Source organism: Carettochelys insculpta, chromosome 8, assembly GCF_033958435.1.
Source record: "Carettochelys insculpta isolate YL-2023 chromosome 8, ASM3395843v1, whole genome shotgun sequence".
Taxonomy (NCBI): Eukaryota; Metazoa; Chordata; order Testudines; family Carettochelyidae; genus Carettochelys; species Carettochelys insculpta.
In genome coordinates this window covers 65,208,329-65,221,941 of record NC_134144.1, presented here as the reverse complement: position 1 = coordinate 65,221,941, position 13,613 = coordinate 65,208,329, and the positions used below count along the sequence as shown (strand labels likewise).

General features: G+C 38.1%; 1 protein-coding gene across 1 annotated transcript in view; it reads right to left on the bottom strand.

Annotated features, from left to right (window-relative positions):
- Nucleotides 1-1,014: 1,014 nt before the first annotated feature.
- HACD2 (3-hydroxyacyl-CoA dehydratase 2) overlaps nt 1,015-13,613 on the bottom strand; it is a 40,427-nt gene continuing 27,828 nt past the window's right edge. Inside the window, exons 5-7 of the mRNA XM_075001317.1 lie at nt 9,917-10,038; nt 7,538-7,716; nt 1,015-4,277 (exon numbers count right to left, since the gene is read on the bottom strand). Of these exons, the coding sequence (XP_074857418.1) occupies nt 4,195-4,277; nt 7,538-7,716; nt 9,917-10,038 (384 nt within the window). The 3' untranslated portion in view covers nt 1,015-4,194. The remainder of the gene's footprint in view (nt 4,278-7,537; nt 7,717-9,916; nt 10,039-13,613) is intronic.

Sequence of the window (13,613 nt, the reverse complement as noted above, 5' to 3'; positions counted from 1 at the left end):
ACTGTCATATCAAGACTGGCACTATGAAGAGAATATAGCAGCTCTGACACCAAGCACTCTAACTTGATATTTCAGTACATAACATGAATACCTTGTTTTCAATGGCTCATAGTGTATTATCGTGAAATTAGTGACCAACTAAATCAATCTGACATTCTCCATCCAATTGTTAACTGTGAGGGGCACCCTTCTTGCCAATAATGAAAATATTGAATATTAATTATGCTAGGACTAAGTTGGGAAAAAGTCAGCCTAACCCATGTATGTATATGGAACACTTATAAAAGAGAGGATGGTTTTAATTACATAGTAGTCCTGCTCAGTCAAAGCTGTCATGCATGGGACATGTGCTTTTACAGGAAATTAGAACACTCGTTTATTTAATCATATTTGCAGACAAAATAAATCACTATAGTTATGTAATCGTATGTGAAACTTAGGTCTAGACTAGAAGAACTCACTTTGTAACCATTACGCTCGTCTTGTTAACACAACATATTAACTAGCTTCCATTAATTACAACAGATATTTCAATTCTTTCTTCCTGGAAGTGTTAAAAATATTAAGACAATATCCAGAAAGCTGCTGTGGTAACAAACGCCTTGCAGTATATTTAGAGTAAACAAACTCCCAAATACTCTTTCGCTAAAGCATTCCATTGTATTTAGAATAATAGTAATTACTTGCGCTTATAGAACAGCAGTTGTACTTATCTGTGATAATACAGATAACAATAGAAAAGAAAAAACCTCACATTCTAGTCAACTACCTGTAAATTTTCCCAACATATTGTGATGGACATTTCCCAAAACTGAAAATAAAATGCTCGTTACTAAATTTTAAGTTTAGACCATCTTCCATGTGCATGCAGAAAGTTATGATTTCAAAAATCTTCCTGCAACCAGAAAGAAAATAACATATTGTGTACACAGCAATAACTATTAAGGATATCCAACTACATACTAAAATGTAATTATGCTTTTTTTCCCCCTTACATATGATCAGCACGCTATATTTCATCCAGAATTTTATTATTTGGATTACAGCAATTAGTATTATTGGTCAGTGGTTCAAATCCACGCAGAGAGCACAGAATCCATTTATTATACAATGCAGCAACACAAACTAATATTTCAAGAACAAACTATTCTACTACAATAATATCCGGTAGAAACATTTCCAAACATGCAGAAAAGTCTAAGATTAGCCTTTCACAGCTCCATGTAATAATCTGGTTCCAACATATACAAAAAATACATTTAAATTATAATTATCTTACTGAATCAAAGACTTATAAAATTACAATTTTATTCTGCACAACATACAAAAATATAAAAGCAACTGTACATATGTGCAGTTATCATGTAAATTTCATTATATGAATATGCACCAATATATACCTGATCTGATGTATATTCATGAATAGCTGTATCCTGAAAAATGACTTCAAAATTACTTTGCAGATTGGTCCACACAAATGCCAATCTTTTCAGTGGTAAAATAAAATAAAATAAAATAAAAATCTTTGCTAGAAAGACTACTTTCTGAAAAATTACAATTTGTTTATATGCACATTTCATTTGCATTCTACTCTACATTACACTATGCAAATTTCCATAACTTCAGGTGTGCGTTGTATACTAAGAAGGAAATGTTTTTTCTCCCGTGTAATGACAAACTTGTATAAAAAGTGTAGTAGGACACAATTTAGTAACCTGTCTACAAACTACTATGCACATTATGAAAACCACAAAACCAGAAGCACATATTCACTGTGGAACTTCGGTGATATCAGTGGGAGAAATATGTGAGTCAAGTAAATAAGAACTTTCTTGAGTATACCAAATAAAGTTAACTATAAAACCCTCCACCATTGGGTTCACATAAACTGAACTAAATTTCAGTGATAGATACACACTTCACAGAATGTATGTTCTTTTCTCATTTTATATAAAGAAAAAAATTAACATAATGAACAAACAAAACCAGTTAGTAAAAAGACACCTTGGGACCTGATTCTGAAGTCCTTATTCATGATGAAATTCCACTGACTTAAATAGTACAGCAGGTTCAGGTACTAAATTCTTTTTTGTACTAACTGCACCTTACAGGTTGCAAATGTAGAGGGCTGAATTCTTTGGTTTTTGTTTGATGATTTTTTTTAAATAGCCAAAACTTTATTTTTCATATTTGGGAGTGTTAGCTAATGCTTTTTAAAGATAGGAGTTCATTTACATGTGTGGTCAATTACCTTATTTGTAGTATTGTTATTGGTCCAGAACTAAGCAATAAAATTCCAAAATATAAAAACTTACCTAACTAAACACAGAGCCTTCTCCCCATTCTCAAAGATTTGTGGCAATCTGCCTGCTTCTTAGCAAACCCAAAGCTATTCAATTAAAACTACTGAACAAGTCTCCTTCCCCTCGATATAGCTAACAATCTATTGCATATAGCAGTCATACCGACCAAACTGCGTACGCATGGGAACTTAAAGTTAGGCTTCTAACTCCATATTTAGCCATCTATATCAAAGTGGCTTGATTTTCAAAGGAACTGAGCATCCAGAATTCCAACTAATTTCAACAGGAACTGGGAGTGTTCAGAACATGTGAAAGTCAGTCTATTTTGATTTACATGTCTATGTACAGATTTAGGTTCCTACCTTTGAAAACACTGGCTATAATTAACCTGGGTAGCCAATTTGGAAAGAGTAGGAGGACAAATTTATTGCTCATAAAGATATGATGTACAGTAAATCAAACACACTGCTGTATTTCTCTGAAAGAGACCAATACTATTATCTCTAAGTTTCTGTCCCGCCCCTGTGTTTCCATGGTATCATTTATCCTTCATTATAAGGTTTGGCTGTTTACATATCAAAACCTCTTTACCATTTTAAGTGCTGATAAAGTTCAGTTGCACTGTTTTCAATACAGCAACAAGCAGTGTTGCCAACAAATTTAAAAAGTAGTAAAATCCAAAGAAGATTTCAATCCAAAAATAAATATTTCCTTCTTTTGGAAAAACCCAACATAAATGTAATTATAAATCTTTTCATTGAAATACTCTGTGAATGGTTAAATGTGGAAAAAAAAGTAATGTTTGTCTTAATAGCCTCATTAATATTAGATTTAACAGTATCACTGAAATTGTTGACTATGCATCTAAGTTCAAGCAGCCAAACACAATTTGGAAAAAAGGCTCTGTAGAGAACATATTCAATCTACATTTATTCTCAAAGATTGAAAGTCAGAAATTTATTTGAACCCTCTCTCTGTTTACAAGCAAGTAAATAAGAGGGGTTGTTAAATGAGTTAACGAACAACAGTTAGACATCATGGTGTAATTTAAATCTGTAATGGGAGGAAAACACTGAGTTTCCAAGTTACATGTTCTGGTGTGCTTTGTACAGGTCCATGAGGATGACACTGCTTTACCCAAATATTTCAGAAAAATTAAAATTGTACTTTTCCCCCCTTTGTAGTTAAAAAATTATCTGAGGCTGCTGTGCTCAAGGCAGTTTTCATATTTCAGAGCAGTGTTACAGCCTCTGTAGGGAAAATACCGGACCACCAGAGCTTGAAATAATCAACAATTGAATTCTTAGGTAACATATGCGAGTAGGTCATCATACTGTTTAAATTCTGAGAGAATCACTTTCCCCTTCAGTTTCAATAACTGTGTCCATGCTCTCCCTCCCATTTGTCTTTCTAGTTTGGAAATTCTCTTGCTAGATTTAAGCAATCTGCTTGGTTATTGGAGTCCTAGCCACATTCTTGGAGCATTTCAGAGAAGACAGTTTGCCTCTACAGGAGTACATTCAATTTCTGGCATGCAGTCAAATGCTTTTATAAAAGCAATGACAATAATATAATCCCAGTCCAAGCACTGCACTAAGGGGTACAACTTTATCACTCATACCGTAACTTTCAGATAACCAGAGATAAATGAAAACCTCGTTAGCAAATAAATTAAAGAAAGGTAAAAGGCTAAATTTTTCCATAGTGCATGCGGAAAATGATATAGTGTTTAAATGTTGACATTTTAATAAAATTACCACAATAGTTACTCTTTTTAAGTTTAAAAAAAAACTTCTGATTTAATTTTTTCCACTCCTGGTTTATTTTGTACAAATGTTACTGACAGTCTGCAGCATTCTGAAGTGTAAAAAGTTCTCAAAAAGATCTGGAATTATTCAGGTTTCTTGTGTTCTTCAGCATGGGAAAGTACCTTTCTCCTCTGATGTAGCATGTGAAAATACAACTGAGGAAAAACTGAAAAGAGAACAGAATTATGTAAATAAAAGTATGAAATCAGGTTTGCATCTGAACAAGACACACTTACAATCATACATTCAAAACCATACCTCTCCCTTTGAAAATAAAAAAATGATAGCCAAATTTCTCATAAAAAATAATGGTGAAAAATAGGAGTGGAAGATGCATACTATTGTCCCTATACACTTCAGGTATCATGCACCAATTTTTGTTAGGACTTTTTCTTTTTTTTGTTTAATTTAAAAGACAAAATACATTGTTTCTATGCATGACAATGTAGATCTGCACTTCAAAGTAGGCGTCAACCGTCAAGATTTCACATCAGAACACAGGCATCAGAGTGAGTTTGCCAAACTACATATCCAACGACAGGTTGTACTTCCCCGGTGCAGCACCATTGGGACCTGAGTGGTCCTGAATCAGGGGATTTGCCAGACCAGGGGAAGTCAATACCAGCCACTATGCAGGTGCTGGTTGCAGGGTTCTGCTCTCAAAGCAGCAAAGGGGCATTGACTGAGCAGAGGGGAGCACTTGAGGGAAGAAGCAGGGTGACTGTGAACCAACATGGGAGTGAACCAAGCCACATGACTGCCAGGCTGCATTCCTGGCCTCCATCACCAGTTGCAGGGCTGCACTCCTGGCCCCTAGCCATGGGGCTGTGCAGACACTTGCATCTTCCCCTGAGTGCCCCCTATCTGCCACTCTTTTCCCCCCAAGCCTGAAAGCTGCAATGAGCTATTTGTGGTGCTCTGGAAGCACAGGGGAGGGGCTGCTGAGTGCAGGTCCCAGGCTTTTTCCAGTGATGTTCCCAGACAGGGATCATTCACAGGGATGCCAGGCCAGGGCAGTCTGGATTAGAGAGATCCAACCTGTAGGAGCTGAACACACACAAAGGATGAAAGGTTCCTGAACTGTGGACACAGAACAGAAAGAAAAGTCTCTTGGAGGGGAGTGGGGGGATGGGAAGTAAAAAGAAAAATATCAGAAAGAAAACAAATGGGATAAAGGTTTATTTAATCCTGAAGGAGGGATACATAGATTCAGAGAATGGAATAAAGTTGTATTTATACTATAAATTGTAGTGTTTGCAGAATGGAAGAACAAAATGTCAGACAGAAATCATGCACATATGATATGAACAGCTAAAGCAGCCTGAATTCTATTTCTAAACATAAGCTTGAGATCCTTTCATCCCAGTTAACCATTTGACCTTGGCAAGGTTAGTGTTGGCCTGCACTGTCAATTGTGTACGACAACACTTTGATCACCCCATGACTATTTAAACTGTGCACTGTAAAAGGTTTGAAGGTGGCTATTTATAAAATCAGCACTCTTTAATTTTCTTTTACTTTGTTTGTTACATACCCTCTCCCCTGTCCCTACTGAACTGGTTTCCCACCGGACAGAATTCCAATTTATATTACTGCACCCCAAGGAAATTAGTGTTGATGAATACACAAAGTTGGTAAGACATACATTGTTGCAGTTATACAAATGAAACCTGAATAAATGAGGGAAATCTGTCATGCACATGATCCCTTTATATGTAATCAAGATTTTAATGAAAATTATTTTAGTCAGAAGCTAATTTGACAGGACCTTTGTTTTTTAAAATGAAGGTTTCATGATGTAGGGATGCAACTATAAGGAAAATTAATTGCATTGCTTCCAACAAGGAAAATTTCAGAAACATTTGCAGTCACTATAACCCCAGTATTTCCAAAGTTTTCAGTGGGAGTTTAGAGGCAGGACCTAATGAATGTTTTTTCCTATGTTTATTTTTTCCAGTCTTAGACTACTAAAGAGTGTGGGCTTTTTGTGAGAGGACAGCAGATTTGTGACGTTTGCCAGCACAAACTGAATAAACTGATTTGACAACTGAATCTTAATTCTCACGTGCTACCTAAATTCAAAGGCTGCAAGTTTATGCAAGCAGATACCTAGTACAAGTTAAACAATAGCAGACATACATCATGAATGTTTTTAATTCTGTGTGTCAGCACACATTTGGATACTTATCTACAAGTGTGATCAGAAAAAAAAATCACATTGTTGGATTATCAGTTCAAAATTATGTATATATCTGAAAAACACTGATGAAGCTACACTGAAGACAGAACATATTAAAAGAGGCAGTACCCATCCCCAAACAGAACTATTTTAAGGGCAAGAGCTAGATAAATTGTTTTGAAGGCACAGTTTCCAACACCCTGCTTGGTTCCACCAACTGCAGTGCAACTATTCCAGTAGATGGATGGAAGTGAAAAAGTGAGAGTTTTCTTCTTTTTGTGAAAATAAATCCAAAGTTACTCTGCCCCTTTGGATCTATGTTGAATTCATTATTCTTGGACACAAATGAATGAAATGCAGTTTTCATAGCAGATGGAAAAGTTCATGACTTTTGTGACATCAAGATTCATAAGAAGCCTTACTTAGAAGATTACAAGCGCTGGCTGTAGAATTCAACACTGCTCAAGTTTAAATCTTACTTAGGATACGATGCATCATTCTGCATAGACTAGAAAGCTACGTAGATAATAAAAAGTTCAGAAAAAACAACTGTAGAAATAGCTAAATAGACACGAATAGCATTATCATTACATTATTTTGAATTAGACTCATAATGGTATAACTGTAATAGTTACAGGATTTTTATTTTAGAACATCACAGAACAAAGAACAAGACCTACATTCTATCTTTTTAAATTATGAGTCAGATAGCCTCTTTCCTCAAAACAAGGTTGCTACAGAAGCACCCCGAGGAGTGTATTTAAAAACAAAAGTATTCCCCACAAAGAGTATTCTTCTTTTAGCAAAGTGCACTGCTCTGCAGTTTTCATGAGGACAGCAAATCTACCACTCGTGTATTTGACTACTGGAAAAGTCATGAAAATATAAATAAAACAACCCAAAACATAATATTCTTAATAACTCAAGACTAACTCTGTATTCAAAGCAATTAAGTCACACAAATGGAAGAGAGAGCAGCAGAGAGAAAAATCATCTCCAAAATCACCATTTGCCAAAACTTACTACAATAATTTTAAGAAGGAAATAAATAGTTTCTTCATTACCACTGGGTGGTAAACATCAGCAAATGCCAACTGCTGTAATTTTACCTTATCTTCTGAAAGTTTCTGAGAACAGAGATCAAAGTATGTTGCTACTAGTTATGCATAAAGTTTAATCACTCAGTTTCTCAGTTAGCTTTGCGTATACAGTTTTCACACAAAATCCTAATGTTATGGTGTACTTACTTGGAATATAAGAGATCATAACCAGGATCAGGAACGTATAGTAATCAAAGGAAAAATTGTATTTGTTAGGTAAACTAATGGAATACAAGCCAGCCTGTCTCACGAAGGGCAAAGCAGCATATATTGTGAGTAATTCTCCTGAGACTCCCATTGGATACAGCACTATGAACAGTGTGTACCTAGAACAAAACATTTAGGGAAAGGCATAAAAAAAAATTAGTCTCAAGCTATAAGAAGTGGAATGATTTGTTAAATTATGGTTACTCCAGTTTTCAGTCACCACAAATTAATTCAATATCTATTGAAAATTCAATAAATTCAATATTGTTAGTTCAGTACGAACTGGTATTTGATTAAATCACTCTGAGCAAGACGAAGATGCTATCTCCACATTAAAATATTCAGAATAATCAAATTTCACTGAATTTATAAGCTGCAAATTATATTTGAATATAACCCTGTAAAATTGTAATTCATATTTCTGAACCACCTGTTATTGATAGTTAACTTGCTGTTAAGTCCACATCTGCTTGAAATCTAGTCTAATAAAGAGTTACAAAGTAGTTTCAGGTACAGCACCTGTCTCTAAACCTCTGCCAATTTGAGAATTTTCCATCACATTTGCTTTTTAAAGGACATTTCAACTTACTGCTGTGTGAAATATCTGTATCTAGGAAGAAAACTGTGAAACTGGGAAAGAATGAAACGAATATGCTTCTCTCTCAGTTAAGCTGTGTCTACACTACACAGTTTTGTTAACAGAAGAGGCCTTCTGTCGACAAAACTAGGGAATGTCCAGACCACAAATGCACTCCATCTAGAATCTGTCGACAGCCTTTTTCCTGGCAGAGTCATGACCTGAAAGTTTGAGACACAGCACCTCTGCAGACAGATTCTTTGGACAGGGCCTCTGGTTCACCAGGCCGCCCTTTGCAGGGCTTCTGGTTGTCTATTCTGTCAAGAGAGGGCTGGGCAGTCTGGCTGCTTTCTATTGACACAGGGTGTTGTGGGGGGAAGGGGTGGTGGCCTGTATTAGGTGTGGATGTGTTCTGTAGAGAGAGATTCTCAGGGCAAAACTGTCAATCACTTCTGTAGGTGGAACTTTGTAGTGCAGACCCAGCTTTACAGTCATCTTATAATGGGGGGTAATTTATAACAGTAGTAAGTAAACATTTTCAGAAAGAAGTGCTATTTTTAAGTTTGAGGTTCCACTAAAATAGAGAACATAGGACGCTCTAATAAGATAAAGAAATTTGACACATTTATTATATCACTGATTTTCGGCTACCAAAATTCGTTTCTTTAGGGATAACAGAGAGACTTGTAACAGGATGACTGGCACGTTCTTTCCCCATTGCTGTTAAAAAAAAAAAGTGCCATATTAAAAAAAAAAAACTTTAAAAACTATATAATTTACCACGAAGATGCAGAAGTAAGCAGTTTTCCCAAAATATATATTTTTAAATTGCTAGCTTTTGAGTTTATAGTGTTCCTTAAATTTCTACGCTCCCATGTAGCTAGAATCTTAAAACCTGGCATTCATATTCACTGTGAGATGCTGAGCACCCTCTAAAAATTCCAAATTTGACTATCACTGCAAAGTAATCAGTCTGATCTATTGGGCTAGGCCTAGACTAAGGGGAAATGTAAAAAGATACACAAACTGTGCACCGCAACTTGCATATCTTTTCCCACTTTCCTGTTGGGAGGGGCTTTTCCAAAATTTGGCCCAGCTACACGGCACCAAATTCCAGAGAACCCTCCTCTCAGTCATCCCTTCTTCCTCGTAGAGCAAGGTTTGCAGGGATGGCGACTGAACATTCCCGACATGGCAGATCTTTTCTGAGAGACCTGCAGTCTCCTGGAGAAAGTCTGTAGTCTAGCCCTAGACTTGGACTGCTACTTTCTCATTGTTCTTCTCATCTAGAGTTGATTCACTAAAGACCATTCATTGTGGGGGGGAAGGCTAGGGAGGGGAGGAGCCTCAAAACCATATCTGATGCATCTACCACTTGTCACACACAAAAAAAAAAAAAAAAAAAAAAATCAGTAAGTCTGTCACAAGTATTTTATTTCTTTCATAATCTCTTCGGATATGAGGTCTCCAATTTGGAGAATTAAAACTTAATTAATATCAACTTCTGTTTAACAGATCTGAAGCAAATAAATTACCTGAGGAGGGCAAGAGCTAGCCATAAAAACATATCCACTTGTGACTATGAGTTGGCTACTGTTAGGCAGTAAATTAATAATGTTGCATACAACGATTTTCACTGACTGACAGAATAATTTTCTGTGTGGTTATAAGATACACTTGCCTGTCAAGTCAGTAAAATATCTGGATGCTGGGAAGGTCAACCATCCTTTTATGCATCTTACCTGGCCCACTTGATGAGGTAAGGGAGATGGTTTAATAGGCTAAACGTGTAAAAGGAGTAACGTATAATTTCAGTGATCGTCCAGGCAACAATAAATAAGAGGACACTATCTTCATTCTGTATCTATTAAAGAGAGGAAGAAAATATAGTGCACAACTTCAGGAATTATAAGTTGTTAACTACACAAATGACAAGAAATACTTCTTAAAATAATCCACCATTGCACCCTTCACTTAAGAAAGTGAAGTCCAACGATCAACATGGTGTTTTAATAACCATTTTCCTTGCTAATTCTAATGTTCCATCAATAGTGAAAAATTCTGAAGAAAAAGAAAAATACAGTTTTAAAAAAGTATGGAAACCTGCCATCTTTTCACTACAAGCTACAATGATGGCCCCACCATCCTATGCAACACATTAAGCCTAATGATGTGCATAAAACCCATGAGATAATTTTACAGTGCCTGAATCCCTGCAGTTGTACACATCCCTCACCACCCCTGCAATCTCAATGGGGAGGGGCTATTAGGTTCAGTTAGGAAAGGAAGGATGGTCCATTGACTGGGCAAATCACTTAGCCTCTCCATGCCTTGGTTGCCCATCTGTACAATTAAAGGAGAGGGCCAGAGCTGACAAGGTCTACTCAGTCAGAGTGGAAATGGCCCATTATCGGCAGTTAAGGTGGAGTAGTGAACATCAAGAGAGGAGAAAACAAGTCCATTCAGTTGGGGTGGGGGGCGGGGGGGGGGGAGGGAGAGAGAGAGAGAGAGAGAGACCCATTGTCAGAAGCTTATGTGGAGATGTAAACATCAAGAGCGGAGAAACTGCTTGTGTAATGGGCCAACCACTCCCATTCTCTGTTCAATCCTTGGTTGATGGAGTCAAATTTGCAAATGAATTGCAGCTTAGAAATTTCTCTTTGCATTTTATTTTTTAAATTTTTTGTTGCAGGACTGCTTCTTTTAAATCTGTTACTGACTGTCCAGGGAGACTGAAGTATTCTCCTACAGGTTTTTGTGTGTTAGCACTCCTGATGTCTGATTTATGTCCATTTATTCTTTCACGTAGAGACTGTCCAGTTTTGCCAATGTAAATTGCAATAGGTATTGCTGGCGCATATAATATTAGTAGATGTGCAGGTGAAAGAGCCCCTGATGGTATGGTTGATGTTATGTCCTGTGATGATATCACTGGTGTGGATATATGAGCAAAGTTGGCAGCAAGGTTTGTTGCCGAGATTGGTTCCAGTTTTAGAGTTACTGTGTTGTGGTCTATAGCTGCTGGTGAGAATTTGTTTCAGGTTGGCGGGCTGTCTGTAGGCGAGGACTGGCCTGCTTCCCAAGGTCTGTGAGAGTGAACGATCGTTGTCCAGGATGAGTTGCAGATCACTGATGATGCGCTGGAGACGCTTTAGCAGGGGGGCTATATGTGATGGCCAGGGGTGTTCTCTTGTTTTCCTTGGGAGGCCTGTCTTGTAGCAGGTGGCTTCTGGATACATGTCTGGCTCTGTCAATTTGTTTTTTCACTTCCTTAGGTGGGTACTGTAGTTTCAGGAAAGCTTGGTAAAGGTCTTGTAGATGTCGGTCTCTGTCTGAGGGACTGCTGCAAATGCGGTGGTACCTTAGTGCCTGGCTGTACACAATGGATCACGTAGTGTGCCCTGGGTGGAGGCATGCAGATAAGCATAGTGGTCCGTGGGTTTTTGGTATAGGGTGGTATTTATGTGACCATCACTTATTTGCACAGTAGTGTCCAGGAAGTAGATCTCTTGTGTGGACTGGTCCAGGCTAAAGTTAATGGTGAGGTGGAAACTGTTGAAATCATGGTGGAACTCTTCAAGAGTCTCTTTCCAGATGGCATCAATGTAGCACAAGCAGAGGAGAGGAGCTAGGGGACAAGAACTGAAGAAGCATTGTTCCAGGTCAGCCATAAAAATGTTGGCATATTGTGGGACCATGCGGGTGCCCACAGCAGCGCCATTGATTTGAAGGTATAAATTGTCCTCAAATTTGAAAAATATTTGTGGGTGAGAACAAAATCACAAAGCTCTGCCACCATTTGTGCTTCGGTCTTACCAGGGATAATGCTCTTAACAGCTTGAAGTCCATCTTCATGTGGGATATTGGTGTAAAGGGTCTCTACATCCATGGTGGTCAGGATGGTGTTTTCATGAAGGTCACCAATGAATTCAGTGGTATCTTGAAGAAAGCTGGTAGCGCTGACAGCATAGGGTCTCAGTAGAGAGTACACATATCCAGACAATCCTGTAGCAAGAGTGCCAATGCCTGAGATGATGGAGAATCTGAGATTCCCAGGTTTGTGGATCTTGGGTAGAAGGTACAATAAACCTGATTTGGGTTCTAGGATGTGTCTATGTAGATCTGTTCCTGTATTTTTATGGGGAGGGTCTTGAGCAGATGCTGTAGTTTCTTTGTCTATTCCTCAGTGGGATCCTGGGACAGCGGCTTGTAGAATGTGATACTGGAGAGTTGCCTGGCAGCCTTCTTTTAGTAGTCTGTCCTATTCATGACAACAGCACTGCCTTTGTCAGCCTCTTGGATGACAATGTCAGAATTGTTTCTGAGGCTGTTGATGGCATTGCGTTCTGCACGGCTGAGCTTATGGGGTAAGCGATGCCACTCTTCCACAATTTCTGCCTGCGCATGTCAGCAGAAGCATTCCATGGATCCATCCAGCTTGTCATTTTGACCACTGGGGGAGTCCATGAAGAATTTTTTCTTGTACGGTAGGTAGGAGGGTACCTGTGTGTCAGTGCACTGTTCAGTGTCTCATTGGAAGTACTCCTTGAGTTGCAGAGGTGGTGGGGCAAAAAGTGTCCCAAAGAAAGTCTGGCAGAAGAATCTGCCCCGAGTGTGTAGTTGGATAGATTGACAATATTGCTGGGTGAGTTAATGGTGCCACGATTGTGGCCCCATGTGGGAAGTAGGAGTTTAGATAGTTTCCAGTCCTTTTTCTCCTGTCTTGTTTTAGTAAAGTACAGCCATGTGGAGGTTTGTGTGGAAGGCTGGTTTTTTATGAGAGTCTCCAGATGAGCGCTCTTTTTAGATGTTTTCCTGTTTGCTGTACAGTATGCTGATCAGGTGCTTCCTCAGTTTCTTTGAGAGCGTGTGGCACAATCTCTCAACATAATCTGTGTAGTATGTTGATTTCAGTGGGTTTTTCACCTTCAGTTCCATGCATCTGATGAAGTGGGTCTTCGCCCATGAACGCCTGTGCTTCAAAATATGTTAGTCTATAAGGTGCCATAGGACTTCTTGTTTTTGAAGATACAGACTAACACAGCTACCTCTCTGATACTTGTCATCTGTACGATTGGGACCCATAACACTTCACAACATATATTAGAGATAAGGAAGATAAATATATTAACAACTATTAGGCGCTAAGACACTACTCTGTTGATGACCATATCAATAGATTTATACTGCCCTAAATATTGGAAATTGGACACTGATAGCTTCAGATGAGAAAAGAGAGCTTTAGGCATCCAGGAAGGCATGGAAGTCTATTCTAATGTTATGCGTCAATGAGGAAGCTGAAGATTTTGGCACTGCAAAGAAGACATATATTCCCACTCCCACCAACTTTTGTTATCTGTGTGTGAGGGAGGAAGTGGAGCACTCATTAGCAAACCTCAGTAAAGTTGGCAACTATCTGCCTCACTGCACTGTGTCCCA